Raw genomic sequence first — 24949 nt, 5'->3', positions numbered from 1 at the left:
AACAGACCAGGAATGTTTAGCCGAAAAAACATAGGTGGGAAAAAGTAGCATAAACTTAGTAACTGACTTGTAGCTGGAAGACGGCGGTGGCACAGTGAGTCTCGCGTTGCCGATGAAGCTCCACTTCTTCTGTTTGGGTGTATTCAGGCTCCAGCGAGCTGCGTCCCAGAAAGCTAACACGGTGAGGGAGGCCCAGCTTTCTGCGCTCTGTGTCTGCTTCAAACTGCACTACCAGGGCTTGAGGACAGCAAAAAGAAATGAGTCAAAGCATATCGGCATTTTGTATGAATGTAATTTTGCTTCAAATAAGTGAGGTTTCTAATGCTTGTATAAAATCTCTTGACACATGAGGCAATTTCTGTTGTGAAGGTTACATTAAATAATATAAAAGCTGAAAACTTTAGTTTGACTTACTAATGTGTGGTGAGTAATGATGAGGATGTGCTGTGAACATAAAACAGGCCTTAACCTCAACACTAAAAGGAAGTTGGAGAAAAGCAAAACCCAGTTAGATATTAGCAGACACTTTTTCTAAAGCAACAAATCCTGAGTTGTCTTAGAGGGTTTTCACATTATCTGTTCATACCAGACGCCGTCTCTTTCCTTGCAGTTCTTTTGGTCCAAATCAATATTTTGAGGGTCAATTGATACTTCTCTGACCACATGGATGACTGGGCAAGACCTTGAGGACACAGAAACAGCACAATATGATGCATTAAAGGAAACTAAATCATCCGCTTAGATGTCCTTATTGCCTAGTTGTCTGCAGTAATTTTTACGTATTGATTATAATTAGGAAACATTAACGAAAGATTAGACCTATGACTTTCTATGTAGATGCTTAATGAAAAAAAGTACTTTGTGAAAATAATATTTGCCCGTGTTTTTTCTTACCTGAAGAGAACCACTGAGTCATTAAGAGAACCAACAACCAAATCTGGATAATGGTTCTCATCTATATCCAGCCCCCCTGACATGGAATATCCAAAACGTGTCACATCAAAGTCATGGCCATCCAGAACCTGATGTGATATAGATTACATTTGTTAATACCCTCACTGCTTACATTTGCTTACATGCAAATTTATTAGGTTTCCTTCTGAAACTGACCTGAGCAGGTTTAGTTTCAATACCAGCATCGGAGCCTCTGTAGATAAAAACCTTCCCATCTCCATCAAATGGAGCTCCCACAGCAATATCTGCAAATATCAGACAAACATATTTTTACCTCTTTTGGTTCCCTAAGCACAACTAATGAGGACCTTTCAACCTGTTAATGCCAACACCAGTCTGAAGTAACACCAACAGCACATTTCATTTTGAAATTTCAGAAACCCCAGTCTCAAAATCTTACAATTCAAACACAACCTTTTTGTTATTACTACATCAAGTATCTGATTAAGATTCATGATTTACCCATTAGCTCTGTAAACAAAAATCAGTGTTGCTCACACCTCCATATCCGTCCTGATCCAGATCTCCGATGCTACTGACTGTCATCCCAAACATGGAGTCGTATGTCCCATTGAGGCGGATCGGTCTGGCCTGATCATCCCAGTGACCGAGCGGGTTTAGATAAACATAAACAGCTCCACCAATCTCTGCTTTCCGGTCAAAAAAGTTGGGAGCTCCAACAATCACATCTGTCCATCTAGAAACAGGAATAGATGAAATTTCATATATTTAAATAATATTTAGAGCTTGAAGGTTTATAGACCGCTCTTCATCATTGAACAAATTTGATTTATGTGGTTATATCTCAGAAAGCAGACTTTCTTGATGCTCATTTTTGAAGAAGGCTTTTGTATTTTTTTGTAATTAATTTTTTTTAATATTAAAAGAACTATGAAACACACAAACTCAGATACACAAACCCCACAGGAAACTTCCCTCTATATGAACATTTCAGCTACTTCTTAGCTGGTCTACAGTAACTAATCTGACCTCTTCCTTAATTTGTCCCTGAGTCAAATCTCATTTGCTGCTGTAGTGGCTATAGCAAATGTATTAGCCACTGGCTTTTTAGCTGTTTTTCTATAGAAGCCTTTCAGCTTTTCCCCTTTGTCCATTTCCACGAGGAGCGTTGAATTTGCTAGATTATTCTTGCTTTATTGGATTTCCCAGATATCTTCCAAGAAAATCAACCAGTAGGGACAAAAAATATTTTTATTATGTTTTTTTGGTTCAAATATAACAGCCTCGTACTGGCCAAAAAATGTGCGGCGACCCCTCGTGTGAATTGACAGTAAGCCAGATGGCCACCAGGTCTCTCCTAAAATTTCACGATGAATTATGAATTAGCTTCTCCTCACCCATCCTTGTTAAGATCTGTGGTGGCCACCGAATATCCAAACGAGGAAGCCAGCTCCTCCCCCCAGAAAATGTGCTGTGGCACCAGTCGGTGCACGTTGTCCTTCCTCAGCAGCACCACAGCCCCTGTGTGATTGGCACGTGGTGCGCCGGCCACAAAGGTCAGCTCTTTGAGATTCATTATACCCTTAGCTGAGTCTACAGAAAACCCTGGTGTAAGAAGAGAAAAAAAGGATAAGAAGAGGAAAAGGGGGTTGGGGAGTAACGGATTTGGGTTCAGACATTAGTATTGGCTGTGAGGTTTAGTGGCAGCTCTTCAGTATGTGCAATGATCTGCTTGTCTACTTGCTAATGAAATGTGTAGCTTAAGTGACTATTGATTTTATGACAGAGTCATGATGTGTGTAAATGCTGTGGGTTGTGTTTGTGTCTAATGGTAAAAGTAAACGGGCTAATTGTGACAGTAAGAGAAAGAGATGTTTGGTTTTGGTCTGATGAGACTGATGACGCTGCAGCTCATGCCTCTGGTGGGGTCAGTGTGTAAATAGAGTGAAAGCACATTAACTTGATTTATGATCAAATGCATCTGTTCCGTCTTTATGTGTGCTCTCTGCAACCTGATGTGTGCAGGAATGTGAAAACACACTTGAATGTTAATCACGTGAACCAAAGGAGTAGCAAGTGTGTATTTACTTCAAAAAAATATTGTGTTAGCATTTTCTTATCAAGATGTAAAACAAATGACAAATCATCTAAAATCTTTTATACAAATACATACATTTTTCAGTGTAAAAAGCAGGCGGGGGGTTCATATGGAGGGGTTAATCCATGACAACACAAAGGACATTCATTAGCTCTGAGTAAACATGCAAAAGAAGACTAGAAGGACACAAAACGAGAGCAGCTCCAGGGTGGCAGGTGTGGAATTTAACATTGCAGCTCCTCTAAAAACCAATAAATGGAGGCTGGGTGTTACTGTTTCTGCACATGGTGACTTTTAACATGCATACTACCAGCAAGTTTAAGCAAGTTTAAGCAAAACTAACCGTGGATCAAAAGCAGAAAAATTGTTTACCACTGCGGTAACTCTTCTGAACTGTATGGTTTTTATAGTTTCACCACAGAATAATAATATATGTTTAATATTTTTGATTATATATATTGTAACTACATAAATGTTGCTTTTAATCATATTCTAGGCAAAAATCACATATCCTTTTTTTTTAAAATTCCAATTTTAAGAAAAAAAAATATTTTCTTTGTTTAATCTTCCTGTAATTAATGGTATTTATTGGTAGGAAAAAAAATCAAGTGATCTGAAATAATTTGGCCTTAAATCATAAACTAAGTCATCTGCATAAAATTGACAATAAGTGCAAATACCCAAAGTGATAACATTTCCAGCCAGACTAGTATTATAACTAGTCTGGCTTATAAGACTGCTTTTTGTGCTTTTATACGTTCTGTGGTAACATTTGGTTTGGCCTTGAGGCATTTACAAAGGATGCCTGGCATTATTCCGAAAACACACCAATTTGAAAGGATAATTTGCACTGTTAACCAGCTGTGACCACATTGTGATAAAATGCATAAATTCTGTGATATTTAAGAGCAATGTTGGAAATGTTAGCATGCATGCATAGGTGTGTCATGTCATTTATTGCAGGATCAATGGAAGCATGTGAGTGATAAACGAGGGCTAAAAGGTCAGGAGGGAATTAGTGTTGTCAAGGAGACAGCTCAACTTTGCGAGGGTATTCAGTCTCAGATGAATGTGAATAGAGAGAGATTTATAGTGGATCCACACAGTCAAGAATAATAACTGAAAATCGCCAATAAATATAGACTGATCTTGTTTAGCAGACGCTGGCTCTTTGACAACAGATAGTTTGAATATGCCTGATAAAGACGTCCTTCCAAATGTTTCTGAAGCTCAACGGAAGCCACTGAATCTTAAATGCCTACAGACTTCATGAAGCTCCACCATAAGATTTATATATATATATATATATATATATATATATATATATATATATATATATATATATATATATATATATATATATATATATATATATATATATATATATATAATAAATGTATTAATATTGGCTAACCAATAAATAAACGTCTTTTGAATAAAACAATGCTATAATATTTATATCTATGTAGATCTACAAGTCACCCAGTACAAAACCGTGTTTTCTTATCTGGTCAGACGTCCTCAAGATCCTGCAAAATATAGTAACTTTTTATAAAATAAAAGAGTCAATATTATACCCACTGAACTTTTCAAAAAAAATTTCCACTTTACAAATAGAAACTTTTATGAGGCTTTGTTTTATTTATTTTATATGACAAAAAGCGTAATCTTGTTTTCCAAAACTGTATCTTTGACCTGTCCGTGGTGTTTCTTTGTCTTTGTGAAGTTTTTTGTTCACTTATTCTTCAGTAAATTGCTGAGGCTTTCTCAGATCAGTTGGATTAATGCTGAGATTAAATCACACCCAAACTAATGACTGAATGACTTCAGACATAGGTTCCATTGATAATATTCTGGATAATGAGAGTTAATGGGTCCTAATACAAATGGACAACCAAAAAAAGAAAGAAAAACATATTGCCTTTTTTATGCACTTCTTTGTTTTGGTCTATCACATAAAATCCACAAAAAAAAACTACATTTTTTCAGTTTTGTGAAAAATACGCTTTGCAAAAACAACACAACTATTGTTACACTATCTATGTTAGAGTTTAGTTAGAAACACATCTGTGCAACAATCCATCTTGGGTTGTTAGTTAAATTCTAACACAGTTTTGTTAAGTGAAACTCCAACAATCAATAGAAAACCCACCACCAAGATGCTCCGGAAAGCTTCACCAAAGCAAACACTGACAAATGGTCTACGTACACTAATGACGTTGGACAAAACAGACAAACACCCTTGTGCTACTAAACACAGAGAGACAACCATCTTCTTGACCCAAAGACAGGAAGTTGGGAATGCTAACTGAAATTAATCTAAACAATATCTAAGTTGTCAGAGTTCAGAGAAAAAGAAAGCTTTAGACGGCTTTCTCTTATTATGGTACAAAGACTACAGAGTAAAAATCTACATCTGAGGACAAGTGATGAAGACAAAGACAGAGACAGAACACAGACTACAGCAACTAAGAGTCCAACCGGATCCAAACAACACTCCACGCCTACAAACCTAAGTAGCTATTATGAGCTACATCCTCAAACGGTGTAGAAGGCTCCAGAGTTTTGTACAGCAGTGCATCTTCAACGGCGCTAGCCATGAACAAGAGCCCTATGTGGCCCAGAAAAGGGAGAAGAAAGACAGAAGAACAAGTGTGGGAGGGGAGTGACGGGGTGGTGAAATGGTGAGGGAGGAAAAAGAGGAGAAGAGGGAGTGCAGGTGAGACAAGCTGTGATTGACTGATGCTTTGTTTTTGTGGCACAGCAGCACTTTCGTCTGCAGAACCACAGAGTTCATGTTGGAAAGGTGACGTTTTGGGCTCAGACTGCATCCCACCCACAAAAAATGTGACAAATTTTCTCCCTTCCAGCTTCTCAAAGAGGGTGGCACATTGAATGAGGGCAGCACTATCGCACTGAAGCTGGACCATACAATGTTTTCCCTTGTTTCTATGAGAATACCAGTAATCACTGGCATCAAAAGAATTCATCTCAGGCCACTGTCAGCTGCAGGCGTTTTTAACATGTCCACCCACTGTGAGAAAGGGCTTACACAAAGATATTGAGTCATATTTTGGGTTTTATGAGTCACAGGCTCAGCCAGAAATAATCCCCAGGGAATGGGAGTGACACTAAAACAAGTTTACCCTCTTCCAGTCAGGGGCGGTTGAGGTCTTGCTACTGTTCCTGTGTTTAGTCAGGTTACAGTCTGAGCCTGGACGTCAGCCTCCCACGGCCCTCTCTTTCTCTCCTGTGCTCGGGCAGCAGTGAGCATAGAGGGCGAATCCTACCCAGGTAACTGTGGTAGGGCAAAGGGATGAGCAGCGCATTGAGCTCATTGTAATCTGCCACCTCGTAAGGGCCGTCGTCATAGAAACCGAGTTCAAGAACAGTCTGGTTCAGGAGTTCGACTCGCAGTTCGCCTGGAAAGGAAGCAGGTGAAGGCACAGCAGGGCAACAAGAAGACATTTTTTACAGTGATGATAGAGCAGAAAGCACAGCACATTTCAATTTCTGTGTTTTTTTTTTCTTGCATGTTTTACTCTAAATTTAAGTTAGTTAAGAATCTACTTTGTTTTAGGAAGGTACTTTTCAATTACTTTTCTATCACAGCTTCATTCTTTTTTAATAAATTATGACATGGTGCAATATTGATGCACCAATTACTGACTTTTTACTCAAACTGGTACAATTTCAGCCTAATTTTTTGTCATATTTGGGTGAAGCCAATTAACTTCAACAAGAAAGTAATTATCTTATATTTATATGATTTTATGCTTTGAGCTGGTATAGGGTTAACATTATGAATTTTCTAATGTTTGCAGCCTGTTGCACTTGAGTTAAGCATAATAAATACACAGTGACAAAGAGCTAATTGTTAGCTTTTCTACTATATTTGATAATTGTAAAATCATATTTTAGTGCGGAACTGAGAAAAAAAAACTTATTTTGAACTTCCAATATGTTTTACTTTTTTGTTGAAAGTATCAGTTTCAGCTGATTGAACACTACCATCTATTTCTATGCCAATTATCAGTAAAAAAAAAGCATGAATGTACAGTCAAATTTGAAATGTGAACATTGAAAAGGTTAATATTTACAAGTATTTCTTATTATTATTATTTTCAGTTCTAGCTTATTCGTCTTCTGCAAACAAATGTTTAACTTTTTAGAAAAGAATGTGCTCCTGAAAACATGATTGTGGATACAAATTTGATGTTTGCTTTGTAAAGTAAATTGGGTTAAATTTGTTGTGAATTTGCATCACAAAAATAAACTAAGTTGAGCTCAGTTGAATTTACATGTGAAAATGCATAAAGGAGTTTCAATAAGAAAACACTGTTTGCTACATTTTTACCTCTGACTAAAACTAATCCATTAAGTAATAATTGCATTAGATAAATCAAAGAGCTTAATTTGATTTAATATCTGTCATTGTGTTCAATCAGTAGATTGGCCTATAATCATGAGCGCTGTTCTGCAGTCAGTAATATATTAATAATAATTCCACTGACTGCCTTTCTTTCTTAGATTACAATAAAGATTTTTACCCCACTTCTCACACTTTCTGAATATTGCAATAACGTTTTCTTAAACTTTGATATGTTTTGTAAGATCTGAAATATATATTAATGCTGCATTCTTACCTTTCCAGTTGTAGGTTCCTGGAGCTCCAAATAGAATAAAGTTTCTGTCTGGAGTGAAACTGACAGACAGGCCCTGTTGACAGAAGCCGAACTGCTCGTGTCCCTGCGGTCGACCCTCACAGAACTTCCACTCCCCCCCATCCAAGTCGTCCCGCCTCGTCAGGTCATCACTCAGGACGTAGCAGCGTCCGATGGGATCCCGAGTTTCCGAAGGTTGCTTGACTCGTTGTCTTAGCTCATACAGGTGAGCACAGGTCTTGTGAGAAACAGAATTTATGACATTTATTTCTTCAGTCTGACTCAGATAAGACAACATGCTTTTGCCCGATTACAAGACACCTTTCTGCACTGATGGATGTTCAGAGTAATACTTACTACCACCTTGCCTCCAATTCCTTGACTTTTTACCGAAACTCCCAACCACTGATTGTCTTTGCTTTCTCTGTCAAGACTTACTGTATAAAAACAGAAAATGAAGCATCAAAATCAATATTGATGATGATGATGAACAGAATGCTAAACCTGCAGCATACGTACTGACACTGAAGAAGAATGAGATATACATGTGGTACTCTTAACTGATGTAATCATTGCAATATTAAATGAAACTATCACAACCTTTCCCGATGGAACTTTGGCCCATTTTGTTTCTTAATGTAAGGACCTTCTAAAAAACTATGCGAATGAAACAAACTGAGAAATATCAGTGGTAATTGCAGGGCAGTGTAGTGTATATTTCCTATATGATCAGTGAAAGGAACAAAAAACAATAAAACAATAATAGAAATGCCGCAATGTATTTATTGCACTCAAAGACTGCATCTGTTTCATTCAGCTTTGCTTTTCAGACCTTTTTCTGTGGAGGACATGTTGAGTCATCGTGTTTATTGTTTCTGAAGCACTCTAGCTTTCAAGAAACCATCCCAACTCAATAAATGGACTAAAAGCATTAGGACCATCACATTTGACAACGGTCAAGAAAGAAATTTTTTCACATGTAAAAAATCTCAAAGTTTTACTTTTCGTGATGTTATAAATGATATAACAAAGAACAAATTTGGTTAAAAATGTTATTATAAAAAAAACACAAACAGCAATTAAGCTGCTTGTAGATCACCTAGTTAATTACTGGTTGAATTTTCCAAGCTGAGCACAATCTCACCGTCTCCATCGATATTGACCCTCTGACAGTCGTACTCCTCCGGCGTGATCGGACAACGGAAAAGGGCTCCAGGCCGACTTCCCGTCAGCGGACCCCGCCCTGCTGCCTGTGGCGCTCCCACCAAGATCCTAACAAAAAAAAAAGAATTTTACAATTTTTAATGGCATTTTCTTCAACAAACAAGATAATGTATATTCAAAACCATAGATTTTTAAGGCTATTCTTATAGTCATCTGGAGCTCAAGTGAATCTGTCAAAATTCAGTACAGCATACCATATATTCTTGATGAGCTCTGTGAGTTTCTGGTGCACTTTTCATGAATTGTGATCATGAGTTGAGACACAATTCTATGATTATGGCACAAGTTTTATTTCTAGTGAGAGGTGGCTGATATTTTGGGGCTCGTGTCCTTGTACTCTGCCATATTAGGAACGGCTGATTCGGGCAAGGATGCTATTTAAAAACCCTGCATTGAGCTTCATTTCCCTACAACACCATCAGCCACAGCATATGCATGGAAGTGAGGACAGAAAAAGATGACAGAGACAAAGAGCTGAACATGCAGGGAAAGAATCCTTTTGAGATTTAACTGTGCTCATCTCTGTAAAAAAAAAAATCCTAAATGTGAATAAAAATAACCAGTATCAAGCACATTAGATCTGACATAAGCCGGGTGTGCTGTGGTGGCATAGGGGATAGCGCAACCCACACTTGGAGGCCTTGAGTCCTCGAAGCGGCCGTCGCAGGTTCGATTCCCAGATCCGGCCGACATTTGCCTTTCCTGTCAGCCTACTGTCATATAAGGGACACTAGAGCCCACAAAAAATCCCCTAGAGGGGAGGGGAAAAAAGAAAGATCTGACATAAGCCTAGTAAGGATGCCACAATTACTCAGTGGTAAGGTTTTAAAGGGTTAATATCATGTAAATGCATAATTTTATTTTAAAAAAGGGAATCGAAGGTAGTGAAAACTTGATATGATCCAGTTTAGCATTCCAGTATAGGCTCTCTTCTAAGTCTGTGAGTAAGGATGATAGATATTTCTCCTTGCCCATTCATGAGCAGATGCAGGTGTTGGGGTGTCATTCTGGGAGGTCGAGTAATCTGATATACCACCCCTATATAAACGGAGACGTGGAGAACTGTTGTTTCCTAAACTAATCTATGATCAGCAAAAAAGGTTTTAAAGCCACAATGGCCGAATAGTAACCACACAACATCATTGGACCGTTGGAAAATTAATAATATTCATCATTCTTGAAACTAAATCAGCAAAGTATCTCTGTTAAGCAGCATTCTAAGCATAAAGGACTCGGTCCAACTATGCAGTACACTTTTAGCAAAGAAAGCTGGTCTATTTAAAGCTAAAGGATAGCTCATTTCAAACAAATCAAGCAGGTGTCAGAGAAGAACATTTATAAAGAAGGAATGTAAGCAAACCAAAATGTTGAAGGTAGGCTTTAATATGACTGGTACTCAGTTTCTTAGAGTACTAAAATCTGTTCTGCTCTTGTTTATAGCAGTAAGGTACATTGGGTTGGGATTTTAGAAGCATTTAATGTAAACAGAGATACTGAAATAAAGTAAAGTGGTTGCAGCTCAGCACACAGACATGTACACCTGTCCTAAAGCATCAAGGGTGAGTAATACTTTCATCTATTTGCCCTTCTGCCAAGTCTGTGCCGACTCATTGTTTAATGCTGACTCAGACCATCCCATCTCAATCCCCATTACTAAACTCAATTTTCAGTAAATCCACATTTGAGATGGACTGCATGGTGAGTGTGTGTGGTGTGTATCATCGTCAGGCTATGTTGGTTTTGCTGCATACTGGCTCTGCAGATATAAGGGTATTTAAAATAATGGCGACTGCTTAAAGAAATACCCTTATGAGCCCAGTGGTGCCACCAGCGTCGGTACCAGCATCTTTATGAGTGTGTTCCAGGTTGAGGACATAGATTAGATTGAGCAAACTGGAGATCCAGGTTTCAAACCTTTGGTCAAAATAATGTTTTACTGGAATTTCTATATAACATAAAGGCATTTTAACCATATTATTTTCACTTTATTCTTAATGTGCCTTTGAGCAATGTATGGCTACTTGCTTTTCTTATGTACAATATAAGCAAAATTAAGTGACGTGTGACAACATTCCGATGTAGGTTGAGACTTCCAGGATGCACCAAATGCAGCTATCTAAACTCCAACTCCAAAAGAGACTGTTAATCTTATGGTTTGAATGTACTGATCACGAATTCAGTGTCAGAAAGAAATGTTGCTTTTGTGTTTATTAAAACACTGCTATTGAAACCTGAACAGCGTTTTGCTTTACTCGCTGGCCTCTGCTTTGACCCCTGCTCCATCTCTACAGTAGTCTACTTTGTTTTCATAGTTGATAGCCACAAAAACAACACCGGCATCCATTACATTGTGTTCATCACACAGATGTGTTCACTAAGGGGAGCATGTGCAGTGACCCCAACACTTTCTCTTGAGCGTCCTGACAACCCCTCCCCCACCTAGGTCCTTTTTATCCCCCCTAACACACACACACACACACACACACACACACACACACACACACACACACGCACGCGCTCATACAAACCCTTATACATCTTTACACCAACACGTGATATCACCCACAAAGCATATATTTAGGAACATATTCAATTTCTACAGACAAGAAGGAGAAAACATTAGGTCACTTGACACATTTTAATTAACTGTTACAGAAAACAGAGGTTGTGTGTCTGCTAGATTACATCCTCATCTAAGGGATAAAAAAGTCTCAACTCTGAGTTTTCTTCTATAAAATCTGTCTCTTATAATCAAACCTCAAACAGCCCTTACCAAACAACACTGTCTTCTGTACCCAATACATTTTACTGAAGTAACTGGCGATTAACAGCTGAAACCTTTAAATCAAGACACACAATAAAGACACTTAAGCATCTGCAAGAAGTTATTTCACATTCTTAGCAGAACTCAAAGTTCTTTTGTTAGTTTATGAAAAATAGCTGAGGTTTCACTTCAAACCAGAAAAAAAATGCAATACAAAGGAAATCTGGATTTGAGCCAAACAATATGTTTATTCTTTAATGACCCAGAGGATTGTTCAGTGTTGTGGTTTCTGTGTAGGTATTTCTCAGGAAACCCAGCCCTTTGTTGGAATCCTGCAGCTGTGAGTTTTAACTTTAAAAGCCAAATCAAACCCATCCTCAACACTTCTAAAAGTTAGTTTCTTGATTCTTATTGCTGCTCCCTCTTAATGTGTGTTCAGATCGTTTACAGTCTGTCAATCCCACGGTAGTGTGAATCTGCTCCTCTGTATACACTGTCCCTAAGCAATCCCCAAGGTGCCAAGAGGTACTTTAGACCATCTGTCGTCATCCTGAAAAAAGATTGTGACCTCTAACCTGGATACACACACGCATACGTGCAGTAGAAAACATTTGCAAGCATGATGATTGTGAGCTTACAGATACTGTACACATGGCTCCAATATTTATAACATGCACACATGAATTAGCTCATCTGACAAGGACTGTCAGCATTACCAAAGAAACAAGAAAAATGTGCTGCGTATCAAATCATTGATTATCGTAAAGTAACTTTTTTGTGCTGCATCCAATATGATTTAGTTTCAGGCTCATAATTTCTAAAGAAATAGCAACATAATTTGTTACTAAAAAGTTGCAATGTTTTAGGGACAAAAATAGAATTCTGGGGTCTATTTTTCAAAAACCATTTGACACAATAAACCATTAAATTCTTGAGAATTATTTTTACTACTCCATAAATTGACATCTATTTTAAATTGTTATGCATCATTCGAAAGCTGTAAGATCTAAAACTGTAAGTCCTGTTTTCTCAGTAGGTGGACTTAAAAGTTGTTCCACTTCTCCTTAGTCTATAGATTAGCTCTCAAAAGTGTTTACATTCATATTAGAGTACCAGGTTTTTCAACGTTAACATTGTATAAATTGGCATTCAGAACTTTGTCTTTGAAATAATTTAGTGTCATTACTGTTGCATTTGAAGGAACCGTATTCTCCAGAGTTCAGAAAATGAGGAATGCTTTTCTAATCTGCACGGTCGGTGCTGGTTCTCCTCTTCTGGAGGTTCTTGTGTGCTTTAAGAAGGAGGGTGCTATTAAGAGGAGCAGCCAGAGGAGACATTACAATGAATAAAATTATCTGTCTTTATAGCTTCCTCCATCACGTGTTTCCTGTGCATGTTAAAATGTAATGGGTTTTTAATCTTTTGATCATATTGTTTAATGTTTTAATTTCCTTTCTGGGTACCAGTTGAAACCAGGCATGGGAGCTACAGCCAAACACTACTGGGTCCTTTTATAACTACATTTAATTAAAAGATATATCTATTGTATACAACGTACTGTTCAACAATGTAGACTATAATAAAACCCTCTTTCAGAAAATCCAAATTTTCATACCTAACACCAAGTCTTCGTTTTACATCTCGTGATGGGAAAACAGCAGCTGATAATGGGGTGACCAAACCATGTATCATCACGTTTAACACCTCCGATCTCTCCCACTCCAGAGAGAGCAGATAATGGTTGGCAAAACATAAAAAGTGCAAGCGAGAGACAGAGACAGCTGCCTGTCTGGATACAAAATCCTTTGGGACATTACGCTTCACTGCCCATGGATGTGACTCAACTTCCTGCCAGAATGATTAGTTTGTGGTTATCCCAAAAGCTGCAATACCTCAATCTAACAAAGGTTTTACACTAATACTGGAAAAGTTGAAAAAGTGAATGAAAACAATGTCCACCTATAAAAGTAATTGGTAATTGTGTGTGTGATGCATATTAATCTCTAACAGCCCCCCAAGATCCCCACCTGCTCCACTGATCAATACATGAAGATCCATTTTCAGGCGTAGAGTAAGATAAAGAGGGCCTCCCCGATGTTCTTTTGTCTCTGTTCCCATCCATTTATCCTTGTATTGATTGGTTTACATGTATCTGGTGTCTTAAACTTACTCTTTGTTTTAAGAGTCCTCTCTCTTGGTTCAGCATTTAACACTGAACCAAGGATTTATCACCTATCCTACAAAACTTCTCTGAAGGAAATAAACAGCATAACTCCAGCACAGTGTTAAAACGGCTGTAGAAAGTATTTTGACCATAATCTAGTTACGAAAGCTTTGCTTCAAATCAGTTTTACGGTAAGTTTTGCATTTGTTATTTACTCTGTGTAACAATTCAAAAACATTCAGTCCAAGTCATCTTTCTTACTTGAAGCATGAATGTCTTGATTCAATGTTAAATGCCCAACCAGCTGCAGTTCAAGGCACCTTTTAATGCCGGTGTCAAAGTCACTGACTGAACTAAACCGATTGTGTGGGTGACTAACGAAATATACGTTGGGTATTTGTAAATGTCAGATAATTATGCTGAACGGATATAGTTTATGTTAAAATTTGTCTTCTAAAGGAATAATTCTTTCCATTATTATTTTCTACTAATTTGCAAAAAAACTCTTGAGAAACTTACCTACTAACTAACTTCCCTTCTTTGGTCCTCAAAGACTGAAAACTTTGAAATGTGCTTTTGAAGCAAATCATAACATAGTCATTAACCCCACTGCTTTTATATCTGTATGGTTTTTACATCTTCAGCCGTCTCAGTGTGTTTTTAGAATTTGCTGAAAGCCTGATATGTTGGTATGAAAGCATAGTCAATTGTTCCAATTATTTACATATTTAAAATATTCTCATAAAATGATTGATTGGTTTCAAGGATAATTGTGAGGATCTATTTAATAACTCCAAACATAAAACCTCCACCTCCCATGTAATTTCCGTCCCTATTGGGCTTTTTCTTAATGTCTTTCATTTGATCTGATCCCAGTCGAGCTGCCATCGGCTGATTGATTAAACTGCATCAGTATGAGTTTCAACCCAAACGCCTCCATGCACAAACAAGTACAGACACACTTATTTAATCTGAAGAGAACCCTGCAGTGATTTATTCATCCCCGCCATCCCTCTTAACCCCCTATTTTCATCAGACGCTGGACACCTCCCCCACAGATCGCATGATATTCAGAAGAAAAATACAAGATACTGTGAAAGCTAAGCTGGAATCAAACGTCAACAATCATAATTAACTGAGATAATGTACAAAGAAAACATTTTAATGTTTTCAGAACATAAACTGCTTCTGAATAACATAATCAGCTTCGGTTCTTTGAACACAGTTCAAATTGTGCATTTTATCTGCCTCTCCAGTTAAGTTGTATGCTTCCCCCTGACTCTGCAGATTGTCCCGGTGCTTTCAGTGAGCACTTGGTCGGCAAAGCAATATTCTTGAAAGCCCTGATCCAGGCAGCCCTGCTTCCCACTGAGCTTTTGTCCACGCCCGGGCAGCACTGTGGAGGAATGGAAGAATGCTAAATAGACAGAGAGTAAGTGAAAGGCAGAAAGGCCATTAATTGTGTGTGAGAGAATGTAGATGCTTCTCTCTTCCTGATCTCCACTAAATTTAAGCAGCACAACAGCTCATACACTCCACAGGGCAGATGCTGTGAGACCAACTGAGAAAGAATAAAAAGAGTACAAAAATTATGAATTGAAATAACAGAGGAGTGAAATAAGGGTATGGGTTAGTCTGAACTCCTAAACCGGGATGAAAAGTAGCTTCAGTCATCCTATTCTAATGTAAATTAGCATACTAAAATTCTCTATTGTATTGTGACTGTGTGAGGCAGGTTCACTGGGACCATTTGTATACATTCATGGGTTTTGTTCAACAGAAAATAAATGACAGGAAATCTTTTTTCATTCATGACCACTGACAATAATTACTGTCAGCCATTGTGATGTTGAAACAAAATTAAAACTCTATCTCTGGGGAAAAGGAAAACTCAGAGAAAACAGAAAATAAGAAAAATATGTGCTTGGTTACTGCTCTAAAATGTTTATTGTACAACATTGTAAAACTGAAACTGCTAAACCAGTTCTCCCTTTTGCTGTTTATGAACTCAGAGTATTGTGTGTATACATGGAGTGTGTCAGCTTTGGTCCTCCATGGTATTATAAGATGAAAATTGTTCAAAACCATCCTTAACAGGGAGGTAGAAAAACGTAGACACAGTCCCTTTTCAGATATCTAGGGAAATCTACTTGCTGGGCATTGCACTTCAGAGTAAATGGTAAGGATGATGGTGATGGTGGGTAATTTCACTTTTCAATCCAATCAGCAAATTTGTTTTGTATCCATGTGAAAAGTGGATTTCTTTTAAAAGGAAATCTATAATTCAAAATTCCCATTTTCATGTTTTTGTACTTCCATTTGGGTTTCTAGTGCTTCTCAAAACAGCCCAACTGCTTAAAAGAACACCCAGCTGGTTTTTAAATTATGAAGATAAAAGGCCATGAAAATGCCCAAACTCCCTATATAATTTATTATAGATGTACACATTATTCCCTTGTAACTCATTTTCTTAGATTATGGTTGTGATCCAAATTTAAAATGAAGCTTGTGACCTCAAAAAAACCTAGAGTTGTCATCTTTCTAACTAAAATACCTCCACATGTGAGAATTAGTCTCCAGGAAAAATGCTGAAATGCTTGTGCCATGCAAGAAGCAATAACATCACAGAGAGAGAACATTGAGTCAAAACATGACTAGTAATTTTTCCTCCATATGTAACTCATTTCAAAACTTAAGATAATACCAGAATGTCTCACTATTATTTTTGCTTGTCAAATTCTTGTCACTAGATCACCTGAATAGTTTGTACTGAAGACAGGAGAATGATCACTGAACATGTCATTAATAGTTTGTGGAATACCAGCAATGTTTTAAAATCAATGGATCCATACAGAGTTCCCTCCCACGGCTCATGTAGTTACACAATGACAGATTCATTTATGAAAGCTCACATATCTGCAGGAAATGAACGATGATCAGATAGACTGATGATTCATGAGAGACCAGAGGCGGCTTTCAGACAGATTCCTTTTTGCTGCTTATAAACTGCTTACATTAGCCAAAGTGGAGATTTGTGATATGCACACAATACTGTGACTGAGGCAAATTTAATGTGAAGTATTCTGTGTTTTCTTTTCTAGGTAGAAGTTTATTGAAGTTGCATAAGAAAGATTTCAGTTTCACTTCTTTTGCTATTATTGAGGTGATGTTGGTAAGTAAGTTTAGCCGTTTGATTGCAGAGGCTTTCACCAGGCATTACTTTATCATCTCTAGTGCAAAAATATGGATGTCTTGTACATGTTTAGTTAACTGGCATCTTTATATTGACCTTCTTATCTTTTTTAAGTGACTTCACTTGCCATCTTTAGAAGAAAACTGGGATTCAAGTTTATCCAGCGATCTTATTCTTAAGGTTGTTAATGAAGCCTGAGGTTTAATGAGAGGATTAGTGCAGCCTCAGAAATTCTTGTTTCAGATTTGTACTCAGCTGGTGACACCAAATTCCAGACAACATGTCTACGTCCACATTGGCTGCACGAGACCATCCTGGGAGTGAGACAGAGTGTCCATGCCAGCAAAAGCACCAAAGCAAGTCCACATGTAAACATGAACCTCTCTGCAACCGGAGATCTTTCTGCTGTCCCATTTGAGAGTAATGCAGCACAGCCCATTTTAAGCGCACTGAATCAACAGCCACAGGTTGAAACAAATCAAAATTGAACAATTCTCGTCAAAAACTATTGAAAAGCTGTTCAGAGAAAGAAAACTTGCTGCACACTGAGAAGGGAAATATTAAGATCAGAGCAGAGATGTCTGTCAGTACCAGTTAAATATCTGTCAGCAAGAAACAATAATAGATGTTTCTTGCTGACAGAAACATCAGCAAAGCAGAACTGCCAGCGTAACGCCCATGTTAAAGGTTTATGATGATAAATAAACTTTATTTTACTCTGAAGATATTTTTTTCCACAAAACTGTTTTTGTAAATGACTGACAGCCTTATGACTTATTCATTTTTATTTACAATATATTGTAGAAGGATGAATGCTCATATAAGTATTAATCTCTATTCTTCTGAGTCCAGCTTCCTAAATGCAATATAAAAAATTGTGCTTTCACATCTTGCTCAGCAGCAAACATAAAAATAAACAACAAAGCTTCCTAGTAAAATTATCAAATGCCATTTAAACCCTTCTTTACAAGGGCTTACTTAAAAATTTTTGTTTCATATGTTGCTCTAGAAATAAAATTTGCTCCAGCAATTTGGAAATAATGTAGGTGAAGGGAAAAACCTCAGGATCTTCCCTGCCCTCAACCATTAGAGAACTATAAGCAGCAGCTCTCCTCATGTCATTATAAATAGCCAACAAGCACATAACTCAAATACCCTCTCCTCCTATCCTCACTCTGCCATCAACAGCAGAACCCCCTTCAGATTTAAGGGCTCTGTATCACAACAACCAAAATAGCAAATGTTAAAAGGTTTGCTGGTTTGCTACACCAGATAGAGGCTTTCTGGGGCGGCATACAGTTGTTTCATCCAGACTTGTGTCTGGGAAGGATCTATTTCCACTAAATGTGAGCTCATTGTGTTACATGGGGTCTTACTTGCCTTGACCTGTGTTGCCATACTAAAGCCAACTAAGGAGATACAGCACAGTCCCTTGAGACAAGAACTCACATTTCTCACCCATATTCAATCTAATCTTCAGCTCTTACATCATATAAACTCCGCTGAAGTGAGGTAGCTCAGCACTTACTTATCGCAAGTTGTGTGATCAAGTTATGAGTAACAGAGCATCAAAGCGCCAATATCAGATTCACTATTGAATCAGGTGACATGAAACCCACAATGAAGTAGAAACAGAATGGCCACAGGCTGAAGTAACCCTGACAGTCCCGATAGAAAAAAAAATGACTCAAGAGCATTTAATTACAGCAAGTTTCAAATGGATTGCTTCAAGCAAAATGATAAGCTTCAGAATGTTATGAAAAGAAAAAGGTATGAACACAAAGCAAGCATTAAAGAAAGTTTCATGGGAATATATTGTACCAGGAATTGCTATGTTAATTGCTTGCTAAATGGATAATGTGTCTCATGAGGTTTCCTTTAATAAAGATGAGATAATCAGATAATAACCATGATTTTGTTGTTGTTAATGTTGATGAAATATTTTAGATTTGTCTTTACTGTGTAGAAGAGCAATTGTTTCAGTTTCTGTTCAGGCATATCACCACATATAGTTCTGGGAAAAAGTATTTCCACCCCAAAGACAAAAAAAACCCTTTTCCAATAACGAGAAAACGGCTATCCAAACCGATCTAACTCTGAAAAAATGAATTGCCCCAAAACCTAAATGCCGTTAGAAATTATAGCAAGTTGTACATCCTGAAGCAGCAAGCAGAAACATGCTTGGCTATTGGTTTGATTTCTTGCTCTGTTACTTTGACATCACACATATTAGGTTGCACACCTTCCAAAACAGTCCACGGACTATTTTCCCCAAAGTATTGTGGATCATCTATGTTCTTTTTTTTCTGGCAAATGTAACAGGGGTCTTTATGTTCTTTTGGGTCAGCAATGGGTTTTGGCTTGGAACCCTCTACAAGATGCCATTTCTGCCTGCTTTCCTTATTGTGGTTGAATCATGAACAGTGGGTTCTTTTGGGTTCACCCTCTTGGATAAGTCATCGATTCATTCCAGGAGAGATTTTGGTTAGTTGGTAATTCAGTCTATCACAGAGAAATACAGGACAAACACCAAGCACACATGCTCTCTTTCTGAAGATACAACCCTATATGGATGATGACATACTGACTGTAACCACAAAGCCTGCTGCTCTCTAAGACTGTAGACAGAAAACACATTGTTCTCTTGGCAAAAAAAACTTTCTAGCAGGAATTTGCCAATTAAATGTCTGGCTACTTTTTGATAATGCCGTATTTTTGCAAGCACTTTATAGCAAAGATCATCTACATGGGTGTGTTACCCTTTTGTTGCTTTTACAAATCAATCTTGAGAAACAAAATTTGGCTTTCTGACAAAAAAATAATAATTACATTAAAACCTTTTAATGTCAAATTGAGAACTGATTCCTACAAAATATTGACAGAATATTTTATTTTACATGTTAAATAAAAACATGCAACATAAAATAAGAGATTGCATAAATATTTACCACCTTTAAAGTGACTGACTTAATTCATCAGAGGTCCAGCTAATTAATGCCAGTAGTACTGGTACTTGAGAGTGCATCGCCTGAGTGCATGTCAGGTGACTGTAGCATAAAGAGTGGATTTACTGGTTAATCAGTATCCCTGGCTACCATTACACCATGAAGGTAAATGAACACCCCAAGCAAATCAGAGAAAATGGTTTAAAAAAGTCAAGGGATGGATAAAAAAAATGTCTAAAGGATCAAACATCTCCTGGAGGTCAGTTAAATAAATAAAAACAAGGAAGGAATATGGCTCATGTGTAAATCTGCCTAGATCAGGGTGACTTCACAAACTGAGTAACCAAGCAAAAAGAAACACTGTAAACACATAAAATCTTATCTTGCATTTTTGGTCTAGTTTATAGTCCAAATATCTTAGTAGATTTGAAATAAGACAAAACCGTAAAAAGTACCTTTCTACCTAGATATAGAGCAGTGGTGTCCAAAGTCGGTCCTTGAGGGCCAGCATCCTGCATGTTTTAGTTTTCTCCCTGGTTTATAGCACCTGGATCCAAAGATGGCTTATTAACCTCTAGAACCCGACGGACCCACCGGTGGGTCCAGCTGCCATGTGACCTCGGCTCGCTTAGGGTGTAAGAGGTTAAAAGACCTAAGAAGAACACTGACATGCTGAAAAGGTTGTAACTAAAATGTGCAGTGACTTTAGTCACTCCTGATATAGAGGCTTGTTTTAATTAAATAATTTCTTAATATTTCTGAAGAAGTACTGGTACCATTGGCAGATTATTTCACTTATAACAAGACATTTTTCCCATGTAATAAGTAAATTTATCTGTCAATGAAAGAAGTATTTTTTCATCAATATCAAGGAATTATTTACTTAAAACTGCTGCGTATATCTTGCTAAAAAGTTATTTTTAAGTTAGTTTGTCTTATTCCAAGTGTACTAAGATATTAGTACACTAGACCAAAAACACTTGGTAAAATTGTGTGTTTTGCCGTGAAACTATTGAGAGAGGACACCAGTTCATCATGACTAGCAGCGGCGGAGATGGGAGAGAGTCTGCAGTCAACTGCGGCCTGGGTCAAAGCTTCACGAGAGAGCGACAGTGAGAAAGACGCTGTTGAATAAAACTCATATCAAGACTTGACTAGAGTTAGCCAAACAGCTTGTGGGAGACCATAATCAAGTGAAGGAAAGTTCTTTAATCTTTCTGGCCATCAGACAAGACACTGTGTTTGGCTGATACAAACAATGTACATCACCACAAAAACACATGTGAAGTGTATATTGGTGTACGGTATGCTTCATGTTAGCAGGCCTTAGAAAGCTTGATATAGGTAAACTGAATGCAGCAAAATACAGGAAAATCCTGGATGACAATTTGTTTCCATCTTCAAGAGAAGTACGACTATTTATTTTCCATCAAGCCAAAGATCTGAAACATCCAGATGAAGCTACACAAATTGAAAATTGTGTTGACTGGAATAGCCTAATCAAAGCACAGATCTCAATCGCAGAGAATTTGTGGCAAAATTTGAAAAAGGCTGTTCACAGCTGACCCCCATGCAGCCTGACTGAGCTTTAAGAGTTTGGAAGCAATAATGGCTGACCTTACAAACCTAACAACACTGACAACTTTTCATTTTATCCTAAGATACTTTGTGCTAACCTTTATTTTCTCTGCCTTTTTAAAATTATTTCTTAATCATAGACATGAACATAAATTTCATCTGTAAAATGCAAGTTTATGCATAATTAGTAAGGAAATGTTGTAAAAATTATGACATATGCTTCATTTAATTTCTTATATATCCCTTTGAAATTGAAAAGATATCCCTTGGGTTGGATTCTTGTTGGCATCCATGATTGATACTCTCGTTTGCGTCCCTACGATGGACTCGTTACCTGTTTATAGAGTCTTCTGAATGCTGGTTCAAAGCCCTGAGGATCAAACTGATGAACAGAATGTTTTGATTCATAAATTAATATCAGCCAAAGAACAGGAATTTTGAATGTTTAATAGTATTCACTATTCCAAAGATGCCTTTGGAAATTGATGCTGTAGATGAAAAAGTATATCTCTCATTCTTAGTTATAAGTCTTAAAAATATAATTTTCAAACAACAGGCATGGTCAAAAACCTGAAATACCAGCACTAGTTAATCATACGACTACAATATTGAGAAAATTTTGATAGTTTGTCAAATGCACATTAGAGATCTGCCACTGAGCACAGATGATCTCTGTATTTCTAAAGTCCTGGCTTCAGCCCAGAAGGCCCTCAGACTCCAATCAGATCAGAGATGAAATCATCATAAGTACTGAATATAAAAACTGATGTAACAGCATACTAAAAGCAAGCATTATTCATACTACTTCCCCTGCCAGCTGGTGCATCATCCCATTTATTGACTGTCTCCTGGCTCTAATACTACTCATGTCCAAATCTTCGAAGTCATCCCTCTTGTTTGTTGCAGGCCACCGCAGTGAGCCGCATTAAATTATTACTATTACAGTCAATTTTCAAAACTAGTTACGGGAGTCCTGCAGGACATACAAGCAGGTTTTTAGAGGGGTGACATGACTGCCTGATGTCACGGGTCTGGACTTACCAGGCGTCAGGACGACTGCAGCACGGGTAAACTGAGGAGGTGGCGGTTAAATATGGAGCCACAAAACAAGAGCAAATAGAACATGAATTCCCCTTGAGAAAATCTATTTAGTTTCACATTGATACTAAATGTTTTACTTTAAGATTTGCTGTACTTTAATACTTTACTATATTTCTTTTCACATTTAATTGCATTAAGCTAATAAATAAAGATTTCAACTGAAAACTTTACAAAGATTACATTATATGGATATTTAAAGCAAATGTAAAATATGTATAATATCTGGAATTTGCACAAAAACCATGTTTCAGACTTGGAGTAGTTTGTGATCACCTGCAGGAAGCAGGATTTTAATGACTCACACAGAGTCCTGAACTCAATCTACCAACAAACAAAGTAGACGATCTGCATTCCTTCCTGTAATATCAATGCCAAAGCTCCAAGAGAACTGCCTTTTATTTACTGCCCTCCAACAAACATTTCAATAGATTTACAAGCACACAAGATGAGTCATCGTTATTTACTGACGATTTCTAGAGGGGCTTGAACAGAGCTTATTTCTCATAGCTGCATCAAAAAAATACTTATAATCAGAGTGAAATCAATGAAAAAAATTTATTTAAAATTAATGAGACCATTCTCTGACTGTGACAATCAGTCTGGGATTTGGAGAAAATTTTAAACCACTCAAACCATTTCTGCTGATTCATCAGACCCACTTTCATCCACTCTTCACTTACTATAAATCATTCTTATTTAACTCAGACCACTGGCATCTTTTACTGTGATGCAGCACAAAAATGCAAAGTATAACCTCAAAGTTTCAGGGAATACTTTGTAAAATAAGCAGGTGCTGAAATTACAAGAAATCCCAATTTTAAATTTTGAAGAGCAAACTTAGCCCAGCATTGATCAACTCACCAGCTTTGAGGCTCGGGGTTAAGCTGCTGGTGAAGTGCCACAGAGAAACCAAAGAAAGTCCCCCGGTCGCCCAGCTTGTGCAGTGTGTGAGTGGTGTCCAGGTTAAAGCAGCAGACCTGACTCAAGAGAGAGGAGAGAGCCAAGAGGAAGAACACCCTAGGATGAGAGGAGACAGATGAGAGGGAAGCCGCCAGATCCCCATGTCCCATCAGGGCTGCCATAGCAGAGACCAGGTTGTCCAGCAGACAAAGTTCAGCTGAAGAAGAGCAGAGGGGAGATTCCTTTTATGGTTCACAGGGTGCTGAAAAAGCTGCAGATCCTTAGTAAATCTCTTTTTCCCTGTCCTCTGTAGATGACTTCCTTGTCTCCAGCACTCTGTCCTCCTCTCTCTGTTGTGCTGGCTCTCAACTCCGTTTGCTGCTGTCAGTCTGAAGAGCGGGCTGTGAAAATGCGGCTGCTACTACTATGTGTGTGTGTGCAAGTGGGCTCCTCTCAATTCATGTGCGCCTCCCCCTCCTTTATGCTCACAGAGAGACAGAGGACAAGTGCCTTGAATAGCCCGCTCACTCCTCCCCCTCCCCTCTCTCTTTCAGCCTGTCCACTCCTCCCTCCCCTCCTACTTCTTCACTCAGCTGACATCAACACTCAGGGGACCAGAGCCAAAATACCAGGCAAGGTTGTCAGGATACTTGGAGGATAGTCAACGGAGTGAGAGAGGGCATAAAGACACTTAACTGTTTTACCTGTTGAATTCACACGGTCCATTTTGGGTTCTTCTGCACCTCTCTGCTGCAGGTGCTTGTAAGGCTGAGTGCCATGAAGAGAAAAAGTGTTGTATCCTTGAAAGTCAAGACTTTTTACATCTCACTTCTACTTGCAGTAATCTGGAAGGGATCCCAGACACAAAAGAAAGAAGACGTCTACATAGTGGTCCAAGAAAGTTCACCCCCTTTAGCTGAGACGTGTATATACTGTGGCAAAGCAACACTTACAATAAGTAGTATGCAAGACAAAATCAAAGCACTTAAACCTCAACAAGATTGTTTGGAAATTTGGTAAAAGCTGTATAGCAGACAGGCTTGTATTGTGCCAAACCTTTGGATATAAAGTGTAAAGGTGAAAGAGGTTTGTAAAGAAGAGCTGGAAAGTTTGAGCTGTGTTCATGAAGTGCAGCCAAACATAGAACAGAGAAACATTAGAGACTAAAAGGGGCAGCCAAGCACAATAATAGAGGTGGACCTCAGGAAAAACTGACTGGACATGAGGCAGAGGCCGTAACACTTTTAAATGACTGAGCTCTGTTTCGCTTGGGTAATGCCTGTGAGCAGCTGTCGGTGTGTCACTTCAACTGTTTGCCTCAATAAACCTTGCACAAACAGATGCATAGCAGTCACACAAACAGGTGAGATTCTTGGACCATGCTGTCAAGACGTCTCTCTCAC

At 38.0% G+C, this 24949-nt stretch overlaps 1 protein-coding gene across 5 annotated transcripts in view; it reads right to left on the bottom strand.

Moving 5' to 3' along the window:
• The window catches only part of itga7 (integrin, alpha 7), a 31385-nt gene extending 7369 nt beyond the window's left edge, over positions 1-24016 (bottom strand). For 3 of the 5 annotated variants that reach the window (XR_006371223.1, XM_044123061.1, XM_044123062.1), the window contains exons 1-12: positions 23508-24016; positions 8822-8949; positions 8035-8114; positions 7660-7915; positions 6304-6435; positions 2313-2520; positions 1455-1651; positions 1111-1199; positions 895-1022; positions 587-682; positions 415-476; positions 68-237 (exon numbers count right to left, since the gene is read on the bottom strand). Coding sequence is in view for 4 of the 5 variants with exons in the window: in XM_044123061.1 (XP_043978996.1) it covers positions 68-237; positions 415-476; positions 587-682; positions 895-1022; positions 1111-1199; positions 1455-1651; positions 2313-2520; positions 6304-6435; positions 7660-7915; positions 8035-8114; positions 8822-8949; positions 23508-23728 (1767 nt within the window). In the remaining variant the exon portion in view is untranslated. Of the gene's footprint in view, positions 1-67; positions 238-414; positions 477-586; positions 683-894; positions 1023-1110; positions 1200-1454; positions 1652-2312; positions 2521-5525; positions 5625-6303; positions 6436-7659; positions 7916-8034; positions 8115-8821; positions 8950-23507 lie in introns of all 5 variants that reach the window. The other 2 variants (XM_044123063.1, XM_044123064.1) reach the window with 1 other exon arrangement.
• Between the last annotated feature and the right edge of the window lie 933 nt (positions 24017-24949).

This window comes from Gambusia affinis, linkage group LG07, assembly GCF_019740435.1.
Source record: "Gambusia affinis linkage group LG07, SWU_Gaff_1.0, whole genome shotgun sequence".
Classification (NCBI taxonomy): domain Eukaryota; kingdom Metazoa; phylum Chordata; class Actinopteri; order Cyprinodontiformes; family Poeciliidae; genus Gambusia; species Gambusia affinis.
The sequence above is the reverse complement of the archived record's forward strand: the minus strand, read 5'-3'. Positions and strand labels throughout refer to the sequence as shown.